Source organism: Dendronephthya gigantea, unplaced genomic scaffold, assembly GCF_004324835.1.
Source record: "Dendronephthya gigantea isolate DGI-Jeju-01 unplaced genomic scaffold, DenGig_1.0 000050F, whole genome shotgun sequence".
Classification (NCBI taxonomy): Eukaryota; Metazoa; Cnidaria; class Anthozoa; order Malacalcyonacea; family Nephtheidae; genus Dendronephthya; species Dendronephthya gigantea.
Window position 1 is genome coordinate 1 of NW_021163060.1, and position 19,199 is coordinate 19,199.

The 19,199-nt window shown below is 38.4% G+C and overlaps 3 protein-coding genes across 3 annotated transcripts; 1 reads left to right on the top strand and 2 right to left on the bottom strand.

The window, feature by feature from the left end:
• Positions 1-1,050: 1,050 nt before the first annotated feature.
• Positions 1,051-6,839, bottom strand: LOC114528573 (myelin expression factor 2-like). Its single transcript, XM_028550237.1, has 12 exons — positions 6,476-6,839; positions 5,655-5,707; positions 4,891-4,898; positions 4,705-4,798; positions 4,412-4,603; positions 3,375-3,426; positions 3,192-3,293; positions 2,738-2,787; positions 1,992-2,552; positions 1,819-1,870; positions 1,561-1,662; positions 1,051-1,283 (listed from the first exon to the last, which is right to left on the bottom strand). Exons 1-12 carry the CDS (start codon positions 6,786-6,788, stop codon positions 1,222-1,224), a joined length of 1,641 nt encoding a protein of 546 aa, XP_028406038.1. The 5' UTR covers positions 6,789-6,839; the 3' UTR covers positions 1,051-1,221.
• Positions 6,840-7,272: 433 nt separating this feature from the next.
• Positions 7,273-13,737, bottom strand: LOC114528586 (serine/threonine-protein kinase 3-like). Its single transcript, XM_028550252.1, has 14 exons — positions 13,609-13,737; positions 13,358-13,441; positions 12,236-12,364; positions 11,983-12,034; positions 11,788-11,850; positions 11,627-11,709; positions 10,983-11,064; positions 10,828-10,893; positions 10,505-10,606; positions 9,883-10,020; positions 9,499-9,630; positions 9,178-9,406; positions 8,500-8,702; positions 7,273-7,982 (listed from the first exon to the last, which is right to left on the bottom strand). The coding sequence occupies exons 1-14, from the start codon at positions 13,620-13,622 to the stop codon at positions 7,824-7,826; spliced, it is 1,536 nt and encodes a 511-aa protein (XP_028406053.1). The 5' UTR covers positions 13,623-13,737; the 3' UTR covers positions 7,273-7,823.
• A 397-nt stretch (positions 13,738-14,134) lies between these two features.
• On the top strand, positions 14,135-17,576 carry LOC114528602 (nucleoporin-like protein 2). Its single transcript, XM_028550267.1, has 8 exons — positions 14,135-14,421; positions 14,545-14,999; positions 15,087-15,211; positions 15,703-15,797; positions 16,453-16,529; positions 16,617-16,694; positions 16,985-17,121; positions 17,225-17,576. The coding sequence occupies exons 1-8, from the start codon at positions 14,346-14,348 to the stop codon at positions 17,517-17,519; spliced, it is 1,338 nt and encodes a 445-aa protein (XP_028406068.1). The 5' UTR covers positions 14,135-14,345; the 3' UTR covers positions 17,520-17,576.
• The last annotated feature ends 1,623 nt before the right edge of the window (positions 17,577-19,199 follow it).

The window sequence follows — 19,199 nt, forward strand, 5'->3', positions numbered from 1 at the left end:
ACTTATTACCCTATAAATTTGCGGTACATTCGTGGACCATTGGGTACACCATTAAAACTTAGCTCAAGTGGTGTCCCTCAAGAATAGAGCCTGTAGAGAAGGTGTCCCCCTAAAAACGTATCTGCCGAAAGTACAGGGTGTCCTCCAAAAGTACAAGTATGTTTCCTGATTTGACCAGTGGATTTGACCAGGATTTGCCTGATCTCACCACGTAAATGGAGCGCTAAGTCAGTCAGGCCAGATTATGTAACAAATTGAATACACCACGAATATTTGATGTTAAAAACGCCCCCCTTTCATAATGCTAACCAAATCTGGAATCCAGGGTATTATTGCAAGATGTGACGACCTATACATTAGATTAGAACTCGGCCACCCATACGAAGGGTACAGTGGACACAAAAAAACAATGATCAAACTACAGAATTCACCAAATCCTTTTTCAAATTAAATAAATCATGAACAATGATGATATATCACGAGTGTAACTTACTGTAAATCTATTTACATTTTCTAAAACTCTTGATCATGTATCATGTAGGAATAGTCTTTTTAAGTTTTTACAATTCACATTGAATTGAAGTTAACGAACTAAAAAGTGTCACAGTTTCTACTGCGTTAGAACAACCACACTAAAGGCTCAACAGGAAGAACGAAGGATGCATCGTCTTAAAAATTCAACGTCTACTGTCTTGCGTACCAATGTTCTTCGGGATGACAGATTTCACTACAAACATTATCTCTTATTTATCATATTTAAGGCTATGTTAAGGTCCTCACCCACTCATCGCAAAAACTTACTCGCAAGCTCGCTGCGATTAGTTTCGTCCAATCACAATGCTTGTCAGTCTATTTTAATTAGATGCAAGAACTCGCAGCGATCTTGCGAGTTGATTTTACGATGAGTGGAAAAGAAGCCTTACACGGTGCAATTTTTCCTGCAATTTGCAATGCAATTCTACTTTTGAGAGATGTAAATTTGGCCACTACGAAACTTTTATGTTTATTACACTCCATGTACGTTTCTTACACTTACATTTTGAATACTCTGCACTAAATTACATCTCTTAAAAATAGGGTTGCATTGAAAGTTGCAAGAAAAATTGCACCGTGTAACATGGCCTTTACTCTCGAACCATTCTCGGGAACTTTAAGAGGAAAGACAATGAAACAAAATGTTTTCTACATTTCTTCTTGAATGCCTGAATACTCAGCCTGTGGTCACCCGCGGTCCATTCTGACCTCAATTTCACGCCCGTCCATCATCGTACCATTGAAAGAGGCTGGAGAAAAAGTTAAGGATGAACATCTCAACATTAAACTTTACGTTCCTCGAACCACGCGAGGGTCATCTCTTCCCGCAAAACATGAAGATTGTATTCAGTTTCTATGCATAGATCAGTGCCTAACAATAGGAAGCGCGCAAAGGTGCTTGGGAAGGACTGAAGTTAAAACCTACCCAAGCACCACCGCGTGCTCGCCCTTCCTGGTTACTGATCTCTATATAGCAGCTGAATGCAACCTTGTAGATTGTAGAATAGGTCATGATTTAAAAGATACAGACTGCACGAGCAGCTTCTTCTTCGGACTCAAACAAAACGGTTCCACAACCCTTGGATCTCTTGCTGTCATCCATTAAAACATCTGCCCGAACAACACGACCTATGAAAATAAAACATACCCATCAATTCACAATTTGCATCAAATATTAAAAGTTCTGAACTAAATAGGTTTATATTTCCTGAAGTAAAGGGCCAAGTAAAGATCATCTCTTATTGATCCAGTGTTACCACAGGAGGAAACCTTTGCTATTTTTACCTGCTTCTCTGAACTTGTCTTTTAAATCTTGCCAGGTCACTTTCCAAGGAAGCTGGAAAACAACACAAGATGATTCATGATATACACATAACCAACTCAAAACAGCCCTCATCAACCCCCACACCCACAAACAAAAGAGAGCCAAACAGGAGTGACTAAGAGATGCCACTTACATTGCGCACAAACACTTGCTTTGCTGGATCACCCTTGTTTTGTTGCTGTTGTGTATCGGTTCCTGCAAACGAGCCCTGAAAGCCACCATAACCTTGCATACCATACAACTGTTGCATCCAGAGAGCGTAGGGGTTACTAGCTCCACCAACCATGTTACCATTAGCAGTGTTCATTGAACTGGCATTTGGAAAAGCTGCTGAACTCAACGATGAAGTATCAGCCTGTGAACTTTGCAGAGAACTGGTGCCCGACCCAGTGCCAAGATTCATCCCTGCCGAACCGAAGCCTGCCAAGCCACTGAGGCCAGCCATGTTACCTAGACCTGCCATGCTACCCAATCCAGACATATTGTTCATCTGACTTTGCAAGTTCTGAAGTTGAAGCAAAGCCAAAGGATTGATTCCCCCACCTAGGCCACCCATATTGCTCAAACCTGCTAAACTTGTCAAACTGGACAAGCTAGGCATGTTTGATTGCAGGCCAGCTGCAGCTGACAAACTTGAAGTGCTTTTCCCACCATCATGACCACCAAACAGGCTAAAGAATGGCGACTCACGGTCCTAAACAAATGCACAATACATTCTTCAATGAAGCAGAGATTTCACCTTCTTCAATCCTGTGCCTAATGCCAGTAAATTTTACTTCTTAATAGGAAAGTACTGCAATTTATTGGGTTATCAGCTGTGTATTCACGAACATGTCAAAAAATTATGTTTTAAACAGAATTGTTCTGGTGATGACTTACCAGTCGAACATTCATTGACCTGTCGTAAATGGATTTACCATTCATGATAACTATACTCAAGTTAAGGCTTTCAAACCAAAGTAAACAAAAAATAGGTTAGCTTACTCGTCATTCTCCAAGGTTATGTATACAGAACTGGCGATATACTCTGAGTCACTGTCTTACTTTCGACTGCCACTGCCCACTGGGAGCTTAGAAATATCATTATTTAACTATTTAACTAGTCTTGGTGGGACCTCTTGTTCAAGGGCCACAGTAATTGGCGTAAGCTGTAGCGTATACCCTGCCATGTAATTGTATATCATTTGTGCTTATTATTGTACTATACTTTTGTGTATATCTGGCAAAGTATAATAAATAAAATAAATTCCAGAATGCTCTTTGTAGCCCACAAACATATCAGTCATGGTTGGCATTGTGTTATATTGCTTCATTATACGTTTAGAAAGGATACAGACAGCATTAATTGCTTCTAAAGGTGTCTCGAACTGCACAGTGCCATGACCTTTTGACTTCTTGTCATTATCTTCTGCAACATCAGCTCGTACAACTCTTCCTGAAAAGAAAAAAAGAAAGTAGGATCATTCTTTTTTCTATGCACATGAGCTTAGACAAAATCCATTTTTAAAAATTTTACCTGCAGCCTTGAATGTATCTTTTAACTTTGCCCATGTTACTCTGTAATCAAGCTAGAAAAGATACAAAAAAATACAAGTTTGTAGATAAAAAATGAAAGATTTGTACAGCCTTTACTTTACTTCACTTGAACAGACCGCAACCATTGATCTGTTTACACCCTGAATATAGTAACAACTTAGAGAAGAGAAAAAATACTAAGAACTTACTGACTGAGAGTGAGGTCTGTACGGTAAAATATCAAACCGAGGTCGTGCCGTATTGACCGAGCGATAGCGAGGTCAATACACCAAGACCGAGGTTTGATATTTTACCGTACAGACCGAACAGTCGAAGTTAGTAAGTTTTTTATTATATGGCATTTTTCATGCAAACATTGTAATGATTAATTCTTTATGAGTAATTTTAATGATCAGTCTCATCTGGGCACACGACACCAAAACATCGGCCTAAAGTGAAAAAAACCGCTTTATTTTGAATCTCACTCTATTTATATAAATTTATTATTTTTATTTCAAATTCATTATTTTCCGTTTAAGAATTTAATCTGTTTTTCAGTTTAAATTTAGTTAGTTTTTGCCGTGAGTTTTGCCTTGTTTTCACAGGGCAATAAGAAGCGCTTGCACCAAAACAAGCGCTTGCCATATAATAATAGATCTTATTGCTAGCAATATTGAAATAGTTACACACTCAGAAAGACGCTTCCAAGGGGTTTGCATGATGTTTGGTCCCAAACTTGAATTCACACCTAAATTTGCAGCTTCTCAGGACTAGGCTAAGTTTGTACCCCCCCACCTTGACCCCCACCTCCATACCCCCACCTCCATACCCCCTCATCCCCCACCTTAACACCCCCCTTATCCCCCACACTCCCCTCATCCCCCACCTCCACACTCCCCTCATCCCTCACCTCCACACCCCCTTATCCCCCACACTCCCCTCATCCCCACACTCCCCCTCCCCCACACTCCCCTCATCCCCCACACTCCCCTCATCCCCCACACTCCCCTCATCCCCCACCCCTGGTCTACAACGTACATTGCTGACAAACACAGAACAGGAAGCGGCGTCCGATTTGGAACTCATTTGTTGTAGAAGACCAAGTTGCCCGAGACCCAGCATGCTCAATCCTGCAACACTGCCAAGGTTACCAGATGAACTACTGCTGTCTCTATCACGACTGCTTCTCTCACGAGGTCTTCGTGGTCGCTCGTCTCGATCTTGGTGATCCTGCAAGAAAAATTGTTATTTTTGATCATGCAAAGAAAATTTGCTATTTTTATAAAACCTGAAGGTCTGCCACAGGGTTGCGGAGATCATTTTCTCCTAACCTCTCGTATTTTCATCAGTCGTCCTCCAAGATTAGTATCATTCAACTCTCGTATTGCCCTCTGCGCATCTTCTGATGATGTAAACTCAACAACACTGAACAACAAAATAGCACTTGTAAAACATTACGTACAATATGGACTTAGATAGCACAATATCTCGTAAAAATATGAGGAAGTTTTACTTACCCACAGCCCTAGAAATAAAAAGAAAAACAAATGTCAACATAATAGATATTTGCGAAAACATACTTGCTACAATGAGTAGTGTTTACAAGGATTAATTAGCCTTTCTCACAATGACGAATATGCCGCCATTTTTGGGGGACTTTTTTCAAAAACCGTGAGCGTAAGACTTGGTAACGGCGACTGTCTTTAATTTTAGGCTGAATTTATTCTTCAAATGGTCTGTTTATTCTAAAAAAATTGCTTTTGATGTTTACACATAATTTTCAAACCCATTTCAGAAAATTGAAAGTACCCCAAAACGTCATCATGAGAAAGGCTAATTGAAGCATATATTCACAAATTATGAAACCGGAAACAGTTACTTCTACCAAAGTATCCAAATGTCAAATTTTTCAAAACTGGACTGTTGAAAATGCTCACTTAACAACATTCATACTTTCCAGCCTGTACCAGATGCTGTTTTCCACTCAACTTTAAATAAAATGCTACATACAAATTACAGAATAACAGCTCAACAAAGGAAACACAATTTCTCACATCCAAAACTAGCCTGAATTTGAAAATTTTGAAGCATTCTTCCCTGACATTTATTGAAACTAGAATATCTACCAAAAATGCAACATTTACCAACTGAATTGGTGAATTTCATTGTGAGCAAGGAACATTTTTCCCAACAAACGAAATCAGGAAAACAAGCTAAGTGCACCTATGAAGGTTTTTCGGCTCCATTTTCACCAAACACCCCCAGTTCATTCCCAACTAACCTTGGACCGTCCTGAAGAATCCTCCATAATTTCAGCAAAAACAACATCGCCAACTACACAACGAATTCAACTGAGCTTTTTAACCAATAACAGCCAACATTTCTCCATATGATATACAAAACCCCCTGTCATATGACTAAAGTGCTTGCTGAGGCCTCAGGAAATGACTTGGAAAATATCATATTATTGTCAACTGTCAAGGCCAAATTAACCTAGCACTTTTTTTTGTCAGAGAGAATTTCACTAAATGAAATACCAAGGTTTTTCTGAACAAAGCCCATTGCATTGTTAAGAGCATCAATTTGAATGCTGCATTGTATTATGATCTGGAATAATCTGGGTATTATATTTGCTCAAGAATTTCTTTCCACATCAATATAGATTATAGATTTGCATATGGAAAATTGTGATTGCCACAAATCCTTAATTCCAGAATTTAATGGAGAAAAAACTAAAGGAAATAAACAAATTATGTAGACATACATTAACACCACCTGCTTGTTTCCTGAAAATCACTCAACTTAATCCAGTTACAAGAGATTATTGTTAGAATTTGACAACCGAGCATAGAAGCCATTTATATACAAAAAGCTCAAATTTTAGCCTCAAAATAAAAAAAAAAACAAACTTCTCGCTCAAATTTACGCCAAACACAACCCCCTTAAACGAACTTTTCTTCAAACGCGACAATTTCAAGATCGAGAGTACAAATCGTGTGAAAATTCAAAAGGAAACTGCAGCATTTTTAGGTTATTAACAGGTTGATTTGCTTTCGTTTTTCAGACAACGCTGCCCTGGAAAAACACAAAAATCTTACATACCTTTCTTCATGTGATCTTTGAGGTCTTGCCATTTTAAAGAAAAGGGTAAGTTATACACGTAAACGCGATTCTCTCGTTTGTTTAATCTCGATTCACGATCAGATTTCGAAGTGCTGTAAGGTTGATAACGATGCGAGTGAGAGGAATCCAAATTGCGTTCCCTCTCAAAATTACTACGATGAAACTCTCTTTCATTGCTCGTTTCCCGGTCATCTCCACGGCCATGTTCTTCGTTCTCAATCTGCCGTGCAATTTCTTTAAATTTCTCAACGCTATCCGACATAAGATTGTCTCTTTCCGACTGATAAGACATGATATATTTCGATGAAGTTGCCTTTGAAATGCACGCTTTCTTGTTGATGGAGACAAACGATGGATTGTCAGGGTTAACAGGGGCACTGACAAAGGTCAGGGGTTAGCATGGTTACATAGGAATTGGACGCAGTAAATAGGGTGATAAAACAGAATTGATGGATCATTGGAGCTGTAAAGGGTTATATTTCGTTATATCACTGGGTAACAAGGGACAGAAATAGGATTTTGTTTCATAAAGAGTGCAATTATCTTCTTTTGATAGATGCAAACGAGCGAATAGTTATGAATGCTTTGTTGTACAAGTGCCCTTATCTACGAGTCTCCCAAACTAATGCACTCGTTCACATCTATCAGAGAGTGAAAACTGGCCTGTAAGAAACTGGGACCAGTGACGTGGACTAAATAGGATAAAACAGGATTCATCGTGGGTTTTTTATGGTTAAATAGGTTCAGAAGGATATCAAATGACAAAAAGTTCAGGTTGAATCAATTGGGGACAGGTTTGGTCACTTTTCTGTCCTAAATTTATTTCTAATTATATTAAATAAAAGCAAGACAAAACTAAAACACCTAATATCGCCTTGGGCCTCGCCAAGGCATACACAATGCAGTTTACTTTTCTGCACCTCTTTTCGCAATACCGTATTCAATCTTAAGTTAGATTTGTCCGTGTGTGGAGCACCCGACGTTTTTAGGGAAAGCTAGCCTGACTAGCCTGATTTATGTTGAAGATAAACAGTCAATCACAGCGAAAAAATGGCGCCAAGATTGGTTTATCTTCCTCCATTATTAAAATAACAGCAGATTGATAATACAAAATTCCCTCCCTAAAAAGCTTTTTTTCGCCTAGCCCCCAATTCTTAGCTTTTGAAAGGGTGCTTGCGGACTATTATAAATACGAGATCTCTGTGCTTCAAGTGCTTTTGTACACGTGCTTACATTTAAATCAGTTTTCAAACTGTCATTGACAAAACCTAGCCAATCACGAACGGTGAATGAAATATAGTCTTTGACGGCCGGTCCTTATAAAATTTTAGAAATTTTGCTGACGTCGTTTTTTCGCCTCCATCGCGTCTAGTATAGGCTGTCGTTTTCCCTGATAGCGCTTACGCAAAGAATCGATTTCTTTTTCCATTTCAGAATCGAGTGAGTTCATTCTGGACAAAAGTTCGTCGAAGGATAAACTTCTTAACTAAAAAGGATTTAAATATAATATACTTTTAAACTTTGTGGACTAACATTATTTATACTAACTGGATAGCTCTATCACTTCTAAAGTCTTCTTAGAGGTCCAGTAAGGATCATCTCTTATTGATCCAGTGTTACTACAGGAGAAAACCTAAACTAAACTAACTTTATTTATACTGGATAGCTCTATCAGTTCTAAACTGTTCTTCCTAGAGGTCCAGTAAGGATCATCTCTTATTGATCCAGTGTTACTACAGGAGGAAACCTAAACTAACTTTATTTATACTGGATAGCTCTATCAGTTCTAAACTGTTCTTCCTAGAGGTCCAGTAAGGATCATCTCTTATTGATCCAGTGTTACTACAGGAGGAAACCTAAACTAAACTAACTTTATTTATACTGGATAGTTCTATCAGTTCTAAACTGTTCTTTCTAAAGGTCCAGTAAGGATCATCTCTTATTGATCCAGTGTTATTACCGGAGGTCCAGTAAGGAACGCCTTGTCAGAAATGATTACTTACAAATTCGAAATCTCCTGGTCCAAATTTCTTTGGCGGACTAAAAGGTGATTCTGCTCTTCTCATGACAACCTGAGAGTTTGTTGAACTATCTGAACCTTTTCTTTCATTGACATGATTAGTTTGTTGTGGTGACTCAAACATCTTATCGAAATGATCCATGAACGATGGCCGATATTCTTCCTTTGATTCTGTCGTGCCTATTCCTGGACGTTGGATAAAGAACTCAAAACATTGCAAAGCAGTAAATACAAGACTAGTCAGACTAGTATTAGTAGCAAGGGTCAACACTCAGTCAGACAACAGTACTGCAATGATGAACTGACATAGAGGAAGGTTGAAAGTGAAACACTGAATAAAACATTGCAAAGCAGTACGTACTAGACTAGTCAGGCTAGTATTAGTAGCAAGGGTCAACACTCAGTCAGACAACAGTACTGCAATGGTCAACTGACATAGAGGAAGGTTGTAAGTGAAACATTGAATAAAACATTGCAAAGCAGCAAGTACTAGACTAGTCAGGCTAGTATTAGTAGCAAGGGTCAACACTCAGTCAGACTAGCAGTATTGCAATAATCAATTGACATTGAGGAAGGTTGGAAGTAAAACACTGAATAAAACATTGCAAAGCAGCAAGTACTAGACTAGTCAGGCAAGCTTTAAAAATCTGGATGAACTTACGTTTCATTGTGCCTTCTTCTTCTTCATCATCATCATCATCATCATTGATTACCATCGTTCCCATACCAGATCTGAGTGTCTCTTGATCACTATTTATCACCATTGTTCCATCACTATCACTATTTATCACCATAGTTCCCTCCTCATTGACAACCATTGTCCCATCAAGTATATCTTTGTTTACAATCATCGTCCCAGACTCTGTTTCAACCTCATCATCATCCTCGTCCTGGGAAACAACATCAATAAAATATTATAATCTATTATAATTTATGGCAAATAGTAAACAGCTATCAACATGGGTACACAATCATCCCTCACCTCGTCATAGTCATTCCCATCAGGAACATCATCTTCATCGTCATCTTTGGGTTCCTGTGCTAATATATCCAGAGCCTCTTTAATCATACCAAGAAGTGTCGTACATGGTCCTGCTTTTCTTATGAATGGATGCTGAAATAAATATGGATTGTCAATATTGAATTGGTTGTTTTAAACTGTTCTTCCTAGAGGTCCAGTAAGGATCATCTCATATTGATCCAGTGTTACTACAGAAGGAAACCTAAACTAAACTAACTTTATTTATACTGGATAGTTCTATCAGTTCTAAACTGTTCTTCCTTCAGGTCCAGTAAGGGATAATGTTTCTACAAAAGGAAACCTAAAGCATTTAGTAATCTCATTAGACATTAAACTAATTCTCACCGTCAATAGCATCTGAGCAGTGACTCTTTGCTCAGGGTTTTTGACTAAACAACTTTTCACAAAGTCTTTAAATTCATCTGACCATTTGTCAGGGTATTTGAAGAATGGTGGTGGCTTTGTTGGGATCATGAATATAGCCTAAAATGGGGAAAAAATGGACCCAAATTTACTTTAATCCATCGACACAAAGAAAGTAATGTAGTTTTTAGCAATTTAAGTCCTCAATTCAACATTATTCTAACATTGAACTTGATAGTAGATAAAGTTATTTCCATCGTTGCAAGAAATGAAGATTGTATAACAGATGAGAGTTCGACAATTTCCGTATGTTCAGGGGCGCCAGAACCACAGGGGCAGCAGGGGCAGTTCCCCCCCTTTGCTACCACATAAAGTATAATAAATTCAACATTTAATGATGATACCCACTTTTCGCATAAAAACTAACTGGTAATATAATTGAAAATGCGTTCCACCATGGATTTGCAAGTTCGCATGTACTTGTAAATTTGAGTTTGGAGTTGCTAAGGTAAAATGAATGTGCCCTTTTCTAAAACTCTGCCCCTGCTGCCCTAAACTGCTTCCAGCGCCCCTGCGTATGTTATATCAAAATAATATTACGCACCCTCATTGGATGAATATCGGCATAAGGTGGTTTGCCCTCAGCCATTTCAATTGCAGTTATGCCCAAAGACCAAATATCCGCTAAACAATCATAACCAATTTCCTGCAAAAGATACCAAACTAAAAGCATAAGTGTCATAACACAATCTAAAACATTATGGCCCAATGAATTTATATCATGGCTTTCGTCATTTCTCATTCAGTAATGAACACCACTCCAGAATGCAATATATAGCACTGTGGTATATTTCCATATTTTCAGAATAGTTCTTATGTGAATTATTTTGAGGAAGAAATTTCTTAAAATTAACTATCCTTCAATACCTGTATAACTTCAGGTGCCATCCAAAATGGTGTCCCAATTACTGTGTTTCTCTTAGCCATTGTATCCTAATAAAAATTAAACAAGAGGTCAACTTATAATCTTCGACACAATTCAATCCAATTCCAACCATCCAGCAAGGTACTGCCAAACTTACAGTGAGTTGTCCAGCAACCCCAAAATCTGCAAGCTTCGCATGTCCTTCAGTATTTAATAAAATATTTCCAGCCTTTATATCCCTGCACAAAAAAAGATGTTTGGATTTATCAATTCAAATATGGTGATGGAAATCAGATAGTTTGTGTCAATGTTTCCATGTTACAGTTAATTTTATAAAACTTTGGCCGCTCCAGTTGCGAACTATGTTTGGACCTGTCAAGTGGGCGGGGAAGTTGTCAATTCTGTTTTGTAGTTCGCAACGAAGTTCCGAAGTTCAAATCGAACTTCGGAATTTCAAATCGAACTTTGCGGGCAATTTGACTAAATCGCTATAAAATGGCCACTATAAAACACCAGGGCAAAGCAATTACAATGCAGTAAAGAAATATATTGTAATTGCTTTGCCCTGGTATTTTATAGTGGCCATTTTATAGAGACTTAGCCAAATTGCCCGCAAAGTTCGATTTGAAATTCCGAAGTTCGATTTGAACTTTGGAACTTCGTTGCTATTAAAAAACGGAATTGACAACTTTCCCACCCACTTGACAGTTTCCAAACATAGTTCGGAACAGGAGCGGCCAAAGTTTTATGAAATCAACTGTAACAAGAACAGAATTTTTGGATGATGTATTGTAAGCATACCTATGAATTTTCCTTCGTAAATGAAGATACTCTAATCCCTTCAAAGCATAACTCAACATACATGCAATCTGATCCTCTGAACACTGAAAGAATTTTTTTCTCATTGTGAGACAGCTGACATAGAATGAATTTCATTTCAAAGCAAAACACAGAAAACTCACAGTTTTATTTCGAAGTTTCATTATGTCTGAGACTGACCCAGCACCACAATATTCCATCACAATCTGAACACACAAATAGACTGTATTCATATTGAAGCTTTGAGGCCATTCTTCCTCATAACAGCTACAACTATAGTTTTTACATGATACTCCAGCAAAACTAATTTAACTTTATGTACGTACTGCAATACTTACCCAGAGGTCAGTATTCTTGAAATAACTGCCATAATATTTCACAACATATGGGCTACAAAATTAATTTGTCAATTTAACATAAAAAAGCAACACTCTATCTTTCCTTTGGACGTCTTTGCAAAGTCCAAACAGCAGTAACAATTAAGGTTCATTACATAGCTCTTGATTGGACAACCCGCGTTGTTTCAACCAATCAAAATCCTGGTTTATAAATCTGTTTTTTCATCTTCAAGAGAAATGTCCAGAGACTCACCTAACACATTGCTGCATCATGCTTATTTCTTTGATAATCTCTTGGAGATCTGTGTCAACTGGAACCTGTTTGATTGCAACAACTTGCCCAGACTCTTTATGCATTGCTTTAAACACAGAGCCATATGAACTGCAAAATACATTGGTTATCAACAATTTATTCAATGTATAATTAAAGTCCAGCATTGACTGGGGAATAGACCTGAATGACGTAAAATGTGGGAGGCAAATGTCATACAAAGTTTGATTGACTTTGCAAAACTGATAACTCAATCAAGCTTTGTGAAACATCAAGCTCTCTGCATTTGACATCATTATGAGAAAGGACCTTCGGGTCTATCTTACATATATACAATACTCCCAGGTTTATTAAAAAAAATAAATTTAAAAAACTAGAGGGAATGAGACAACTCATCTTGAACATTGAAGTTTTTTAGCAAATGTGCCTTATAATTTCAACCCTCAATATTATACTGTACACTTTTTGAGTAAATGGTACATATATTTGGGAAATTGGTTTTAGTTTGGTTTATTAAAACTTTGACACAAAATCTTAATAAAATACGCACACTACAAGCGATATGACAGGAAATGGGATGAAAGGCTACTGGATATTTTTTCTCTATTATAGTCAACAGCTCCAAATATTTTGTAGAAGGTTTTTATGCAGCTGTTACCAGAATAATGAGTAATTTTTATAACAAAGAAAAATGACTTGCAGTTGAAATTTATATTTCAAATAAAAATATAAAACTCAATCACCTTTGTGTGAAGTTTGCACTATAGCTTTTCAATTTGATTTTAATTTATTATCATTAATTACGAGACCACAAATTAAAAAACATTAACTAGCCATTTGCGGCTTAAAGGTACGACTTGAACTGTAAGCTATTTATAGCTTTATGTAAACAAAACATTGCTACCCTGTGTTTGCATGACATTTCTACAAAGAAAAGCACATCGCTGCCATGTATGCACCTATTCTTTCCTGCCGTCTCACCTTGGAAACGGAAGCCGATATTCTTCGAAAGCGTCCGGGGATAAACGCTCGTGAACACATGAAACTTTCACAAGCCATCTTGTCATTAAAGAACTATTAAAATTACAATTTTTTAAAAATTACCCTTCGCCTAGTTTCTCTAAAACATCGAAAACTTCTTCAGGTTGCCTCTGCAAGCTTTCTTCGCTGAGCTTTCGAAGCTCGTTGCTGTTAAATTACAAACAGATACACGTTAAAAAAGCGGAATATAAAATTGTTAACAGAACAACCGGACGGTATAATAGCCCACAAAGAATTCCAACACGTCTCCCAAAACTAGCAGAGAAATTAGGGTCATTTCGTGCGCGATTGATGTAATTTGATAAAAAACTTACCCTTTAGAAGACATGTTTTGTGTATACTGCCTATCAAGGTTATCAGATCATCTCTTCGGGGCAGAAAAACCGAAAAAAACTAGCCATTTGTGTAGGATTTCATTTTTAGACTATAGTCGTCTTCCACCATATTAGTTTGTCGAAAACATTCTAGGAGCTCAATCAGCCAATCAGATCACGTTATTCCATACATGTGACTTCCTGCTTACAGTGAATTCGTGTACCTGCATTATCCATACGTGTCCCGTAATATCCAGCACTGGTATCCAATGATGCACACACAAATACACAAATTTTGCCGAATTGAGGATATTGCCATAATTTAATAGCAAAAAAATTAAAAAGGCAATGAAATTTCTCAAAAATTGTTTGAAAAAAACATTTGCTAATTGCACAAGTTTTAATAAAAAACACGAAAATACTTCGAATCTAAATTTTTGAGCCCTCTGCATAAAAGGAATTTCCAGTTGAATGTCGACTTAATGGGGAAACTTCATGTTGTAGCTTCTACATGTGAAATCTTTCCAATATGGTCGCCGTGAAAATATAAACAAACAACGTTGTTTTCGAGTCTAACTTGTGTAAAAGTCAGTTATCCTTTGATAAAGTTACGCTGGTATGCCTCTAAGATATTAAACTGCGTTGGTGGTGATCTAAAAGTCCGATGAACTCTTAGTGGAAAGAATTAGTATTCTCACAACGTTGAAATCGGAAATCCTACAAACCTGTTGGTAATTATGGTTATTTGCCAGTACTTTCTGAAAGGGACGTGTAAATTTGGCGATCGATGTCGAAACGAGCATCGCAAACAAGGCAAGTTAAAAATTCTTATTTCCATATATTTTCATGGTTACAAGTTCCATTACATCAAACTGCATACAGGGTAATACAGCGTCAATACTCAATAATATAACTTTATTGATCGTATATTCGCAGACAACAGGGGCTCGTATAACCAAGGCGGTCGTAACCAGAGAAATTTTCAGCAAGGTTCCCGTGGCTATAATAATGGTGATCGGTATAGTGATGGCGCCGGTAGGAATACTGGTGGTGGTCATTATGACAAGGGTTCTGGTCATGATGCCAGAGGTTTTGGTGGTAGTTATAATCAAGGTTCCAGGAAAAATTATCAGCAAGATCGAGGGAATTTCAGGGGTGGTCACGGTGGAGGTGGTGGTCACCGTGATGGTGGTGGTTACCGTGATGGTGGTGGTTACCATGATGGTGATCGTTACCGTGATGGTAGTCAGGGCCATGGTTTTGGTGGAAGTCATGGTGGTTACCATGATGGTGATCGTTACAGTGATGGTGGTCATGGCCGGAGTTATGGTGAAAGTCATGGTGGGCGAAACTACAGCAAAGACAGGTACCACTATGATGCCAGAGATAAGGTAGGTGGTATTTAGATCTTGTCATGGTGGTGGAAAGGTAGCTGGTGATGATAATGTGACGGTGATCAAGAGCTCTCCTTTTCACAGAACAGGTTTGCTGCATTAACTCACCAGCCCGAGCCAGAACCACCAAGTTTCCATAGCAACAGACCACAGCGAGGACGAACACATTCAACAACCAGTCAGCACTCAATACCTCTTGATCAGAAAGTGTATGTTATTCACCTATCTTAGAGGCGTGGCAGATGCAGGCTAAGTCAGAATAAATTACACACTCGCCTAATTTTAGGGGCTGTTTACATGAGCCCGGTTACCCGAGATTCAACGAAGCGTGAGATGATTTTGAAGTATTGAAATGAGCAGATAGCATGATCCTGTCAGTCATATAATCACCACAACAATAGCATGTGCTTGTTTGGTGTCATAAAGACTTATTTCAATACTTCAAAGTCCTCTCACGCTTCGTTGAATCTCGGGTAACCGGGCTCATGTAAACAGCCCATTAAATTAAAATGCTTTAATGACAACGCAATTGGTTTTTCATTTTCAACAAATACTTTTACATCAAATCTACCAATATAATAGCAATTTGGAGCTGTAGTAATATACCTATCCTAGATCCTCAACTGTCTTAGAGCATTTGACACATTCTACTTTTATTGGTCCAAGTCTTCAAAGGTTTTGCAATTTTGACATTTTTTAGCGACAGAATAAGGAAAGATATGAAAGACTGGGACGAGAGCGGACAATGGCCATTGTCTTGTTATGCTCCGTTTGTGAACGAGCAATGTTTGAATGGTACGAAATATTTAGTAAACTATTGTCCAGGTGTTTTTTGAGAATATTAAAGCTCGCGTTCAGGTACTACATAGAGATCCGTGACTAGGAGAGCCGAGCACACGTGGGGGACTAGTAACACCCGGTGAACTCTATTTGAACTGGAACGATGACTCGGTTGCAATCTTCGAAGCTGAAAACGAATCGAAGACTCTTGACGGTTTACGACCGCGCAGCAGAGAGAGACTGGCACTGGTCCTCAACTCGGCTTCAAATCGTCTTCAAAGTTGGCGGGAAAATATCCTAGGGCTTTAGTCATCGTTCCAGTGTTTTATAGAGCTCACTGGTACAACCTGAAGTAGCTGAAATTCTGAACACTCCATATTCTTACCTTATTTGCATGAAGGACGGATGTAATAAGCCTTTTTAATGCTACCCACAAGATGGTGTTTCTTTTACTCGCTGTTAAATGCTTGAAAATCAATTTAACTACAGGAATGAAGCCAGCAATATTGAAGTGAATCTCTAAATTGAAAATGCTAAAGTTTAATCTAGGTTACTACACGTTTCTTTGAATAACCCTACCCAGTTTTTGCACAACTGCCCCTAGCCGTTTAACCATGAAAATAATTTCTTGGATAATATTAAGAAACAATTTTTTGTGACTTTTTTCAAGGCTTTCTTGACATCTCTCCAGAGGAGATGAGAAGCGATGCTTATAAAGCAAATATTGATGGAAATGTTGCAGCTTATGTGAGTTTTTCACCGGCCAATTTTAGCGTTGAAGCCGCGAAGTGGATGTTGATTTAAGTAGTTTAAACAATCTCAATTTAAATCCAGGCACAATCACTTCAACAAACCTTGGGAAGGCAAAGACATAGAAGACAAGAATTGGCAACCATCTCATCTTCGACGCTCGTGAGTAGGAACGAAGCATTTCTCGGAGGTTGAGGTCTAGGAAGAACATACGAGTTTCCAGATCCCTAGAGAAAACAGTTTAAAACTCATAGAGCTATCCAGTATAAATAAAGTTAGTTCAGTTTAGGTTTAGTTTAGTTTAGGTAAAGTTAGTTTAACTTAGGTTTCCTCCTGTGGTAATACTGGATCAATAAGAGATGATCCTTACTGGACCTCTAGGAAGAACAGTTTAGAAGTAATAGAGCGATACTAACCCTCACAATTGATATCAAAATTTGCTTTAAACGTAGGAAGAAGATTTATCACGATCATCTCAGGCAGATACTGGAGTTCCTGGTGGATTATTTGGTAACCTGGCGGAGTCCTCAATATTTGGTGAAAATATGTCAACGACGTCAACTAGCATACTAGGACCCAGTCCACAAAGGTGAGCGCATTCGAGACATCAATCAATCGTAATCTAACCCGGCGCTAGTTTCGAATTGTCGACAGCTGAAAATGTTAAAATAATATTTGTTTTTATATTTTAGCATGTTTACTTCAGAGGCAGTTCCCTCAAATCCCCCGACAACCTCTTCTACCCTCTTTGCACCCTCGTCTACTCCCTTTAGATCCGCACAATCCAATAATACCCCGTCGAGTACATCTATGTTTGGTCGACCTGATGGGAACTTATCCAACACTAAAACTTCTACCGATGGGGCTACGCCATCGGTTACAATGACGTCATTACGATGCAGCGAAGAAGACTTGAAGGCATTTAAGGCGGAATATTTTGTAATGGGTGCCATACCTGAATGCCCGCCACCTCTTGAACTTTGTTGACTGATCTATATAATTTAGAATATAAAATTTATATGTATATATTAGACTAACATGTGTATGATATTTAATAAAACAATTCACTTTGAAATCTTTACGACATGATAACGTCCTTTAAAAAATAAGCTGTCATGATTTGTGTCTGAACTACTTGAGAAAGATATCTCAAACGCGGTGGTCCATTGTAGGTAGTATTCTACAATAGCTGTCGTGGTTTGTGTCTGAACTAAATGAGAAAAATGTCTTAAACGTGGTGGTCCAGTGTAGGTAGTATTCTACAATAGCTGTCGTGGTTTGTGTCTGAACTAACTGAGGAAGATATCTCAAACGTGGTGTTCTAGTGTAGGTAGTATTCTACAATAAGCTGTCGTGGTTTGTGTCTGAACTACCTGAGAAAGATATCTCAAACGCGGTGGTCCAGTGTAGGTAGTATTCTACAATAAGCTGTCGTGGTTTGTGTCTGAACTACCTGAGAAAGATATCTCAAACGCGGTGGTTTAATGTAGGCAGAAGTATTATACAATCTTGATAGCCTCGGGCAAACTATGCCCCAGATATCTTTCATTTTTAAGGTAATTGAAAAGTTCTAACCTAGCCCCATGAGAAAAGTACTAACCATGATACCAGCCCCAGTGAGTCAGCTGTGAGTCGGTCGCATTCAAGGAGAGGTAAAGTAGTCCAGATATATAAAGAGTTCCTCCGCGAAGGGCCCTTCTCGAGCTCGTGACGTCACGTGAGGAAGAGAGACCAGCTTGCCATGTGATAACTTCGTGGGGTCCTGTTTAACTTGAAATGATAGAAGTTAAGTTTGTTAGTACACAATCACGACATATCAACAAGATCTCAATGAAAACACCGGACGCTGCCTTCGCACTTTCTTTTAATGCAAACATTGAAATTTTTCATTACATTGAGGAAGTGCTTCAGCGGAAAACGAGGCTTGTTAGGAAAAGTAGATTTCCTTAAATATCCTTTGTGTTTTTATTAGAGCCATGTCAACCGTTTGTGTGACTAAAAATAGTCGCGAGTGTTGAAACTAATGACAGTGCATTAAACGACACAATGAAATGGGATCAAAAAGTCCTACAAATATGCCAACGAAGACTTCTGTTCTATTTCCAAAACAACAAAATCTAATGCCTCAGCTGTAAAGGGCGTCTGGAATGAGTGAAACTGCAAGGTTTGGTTTAAAAAATGTTGTAAAATGTGAAAATTCTAGTCTTGATATATTCGCAAATTTTGTCAGCGCGCAGTACCAACTCCCAATCAGAGCCAAGTTCCTCAAAATCTTGTAATATCTAGCAGCCAAATTTTACAGCTTTACTGGCATTTTTAAGACACTCTCTCTAGCTGTAGTGTTGGACTTTGCGAATAAAATTGAGTCCTCATAATTGGAATCATCGTTTGAGCGTTTTTGGGCCTCAATCAGCGAAGCGTGAATTTGTCTTGAAGACGCATTTCAAACATATTTCCACGAAATGCCCCACTTGAATTGCGCATTTCCTGACGTGTACAAGCGTGTACATTAGTAAAAACCCCCCTCGCAGACCCCACCGAAGACGGCAATATTGTACTCCAGGGACGAAGTGTCAAGAGCGTCCTGAATTGAGTTGGGCGTCTTTGATTGGAAACTTCACACGTCATGTAATTGCCTGTCAGGTTGCTAACAAGGTGTGATTGGAC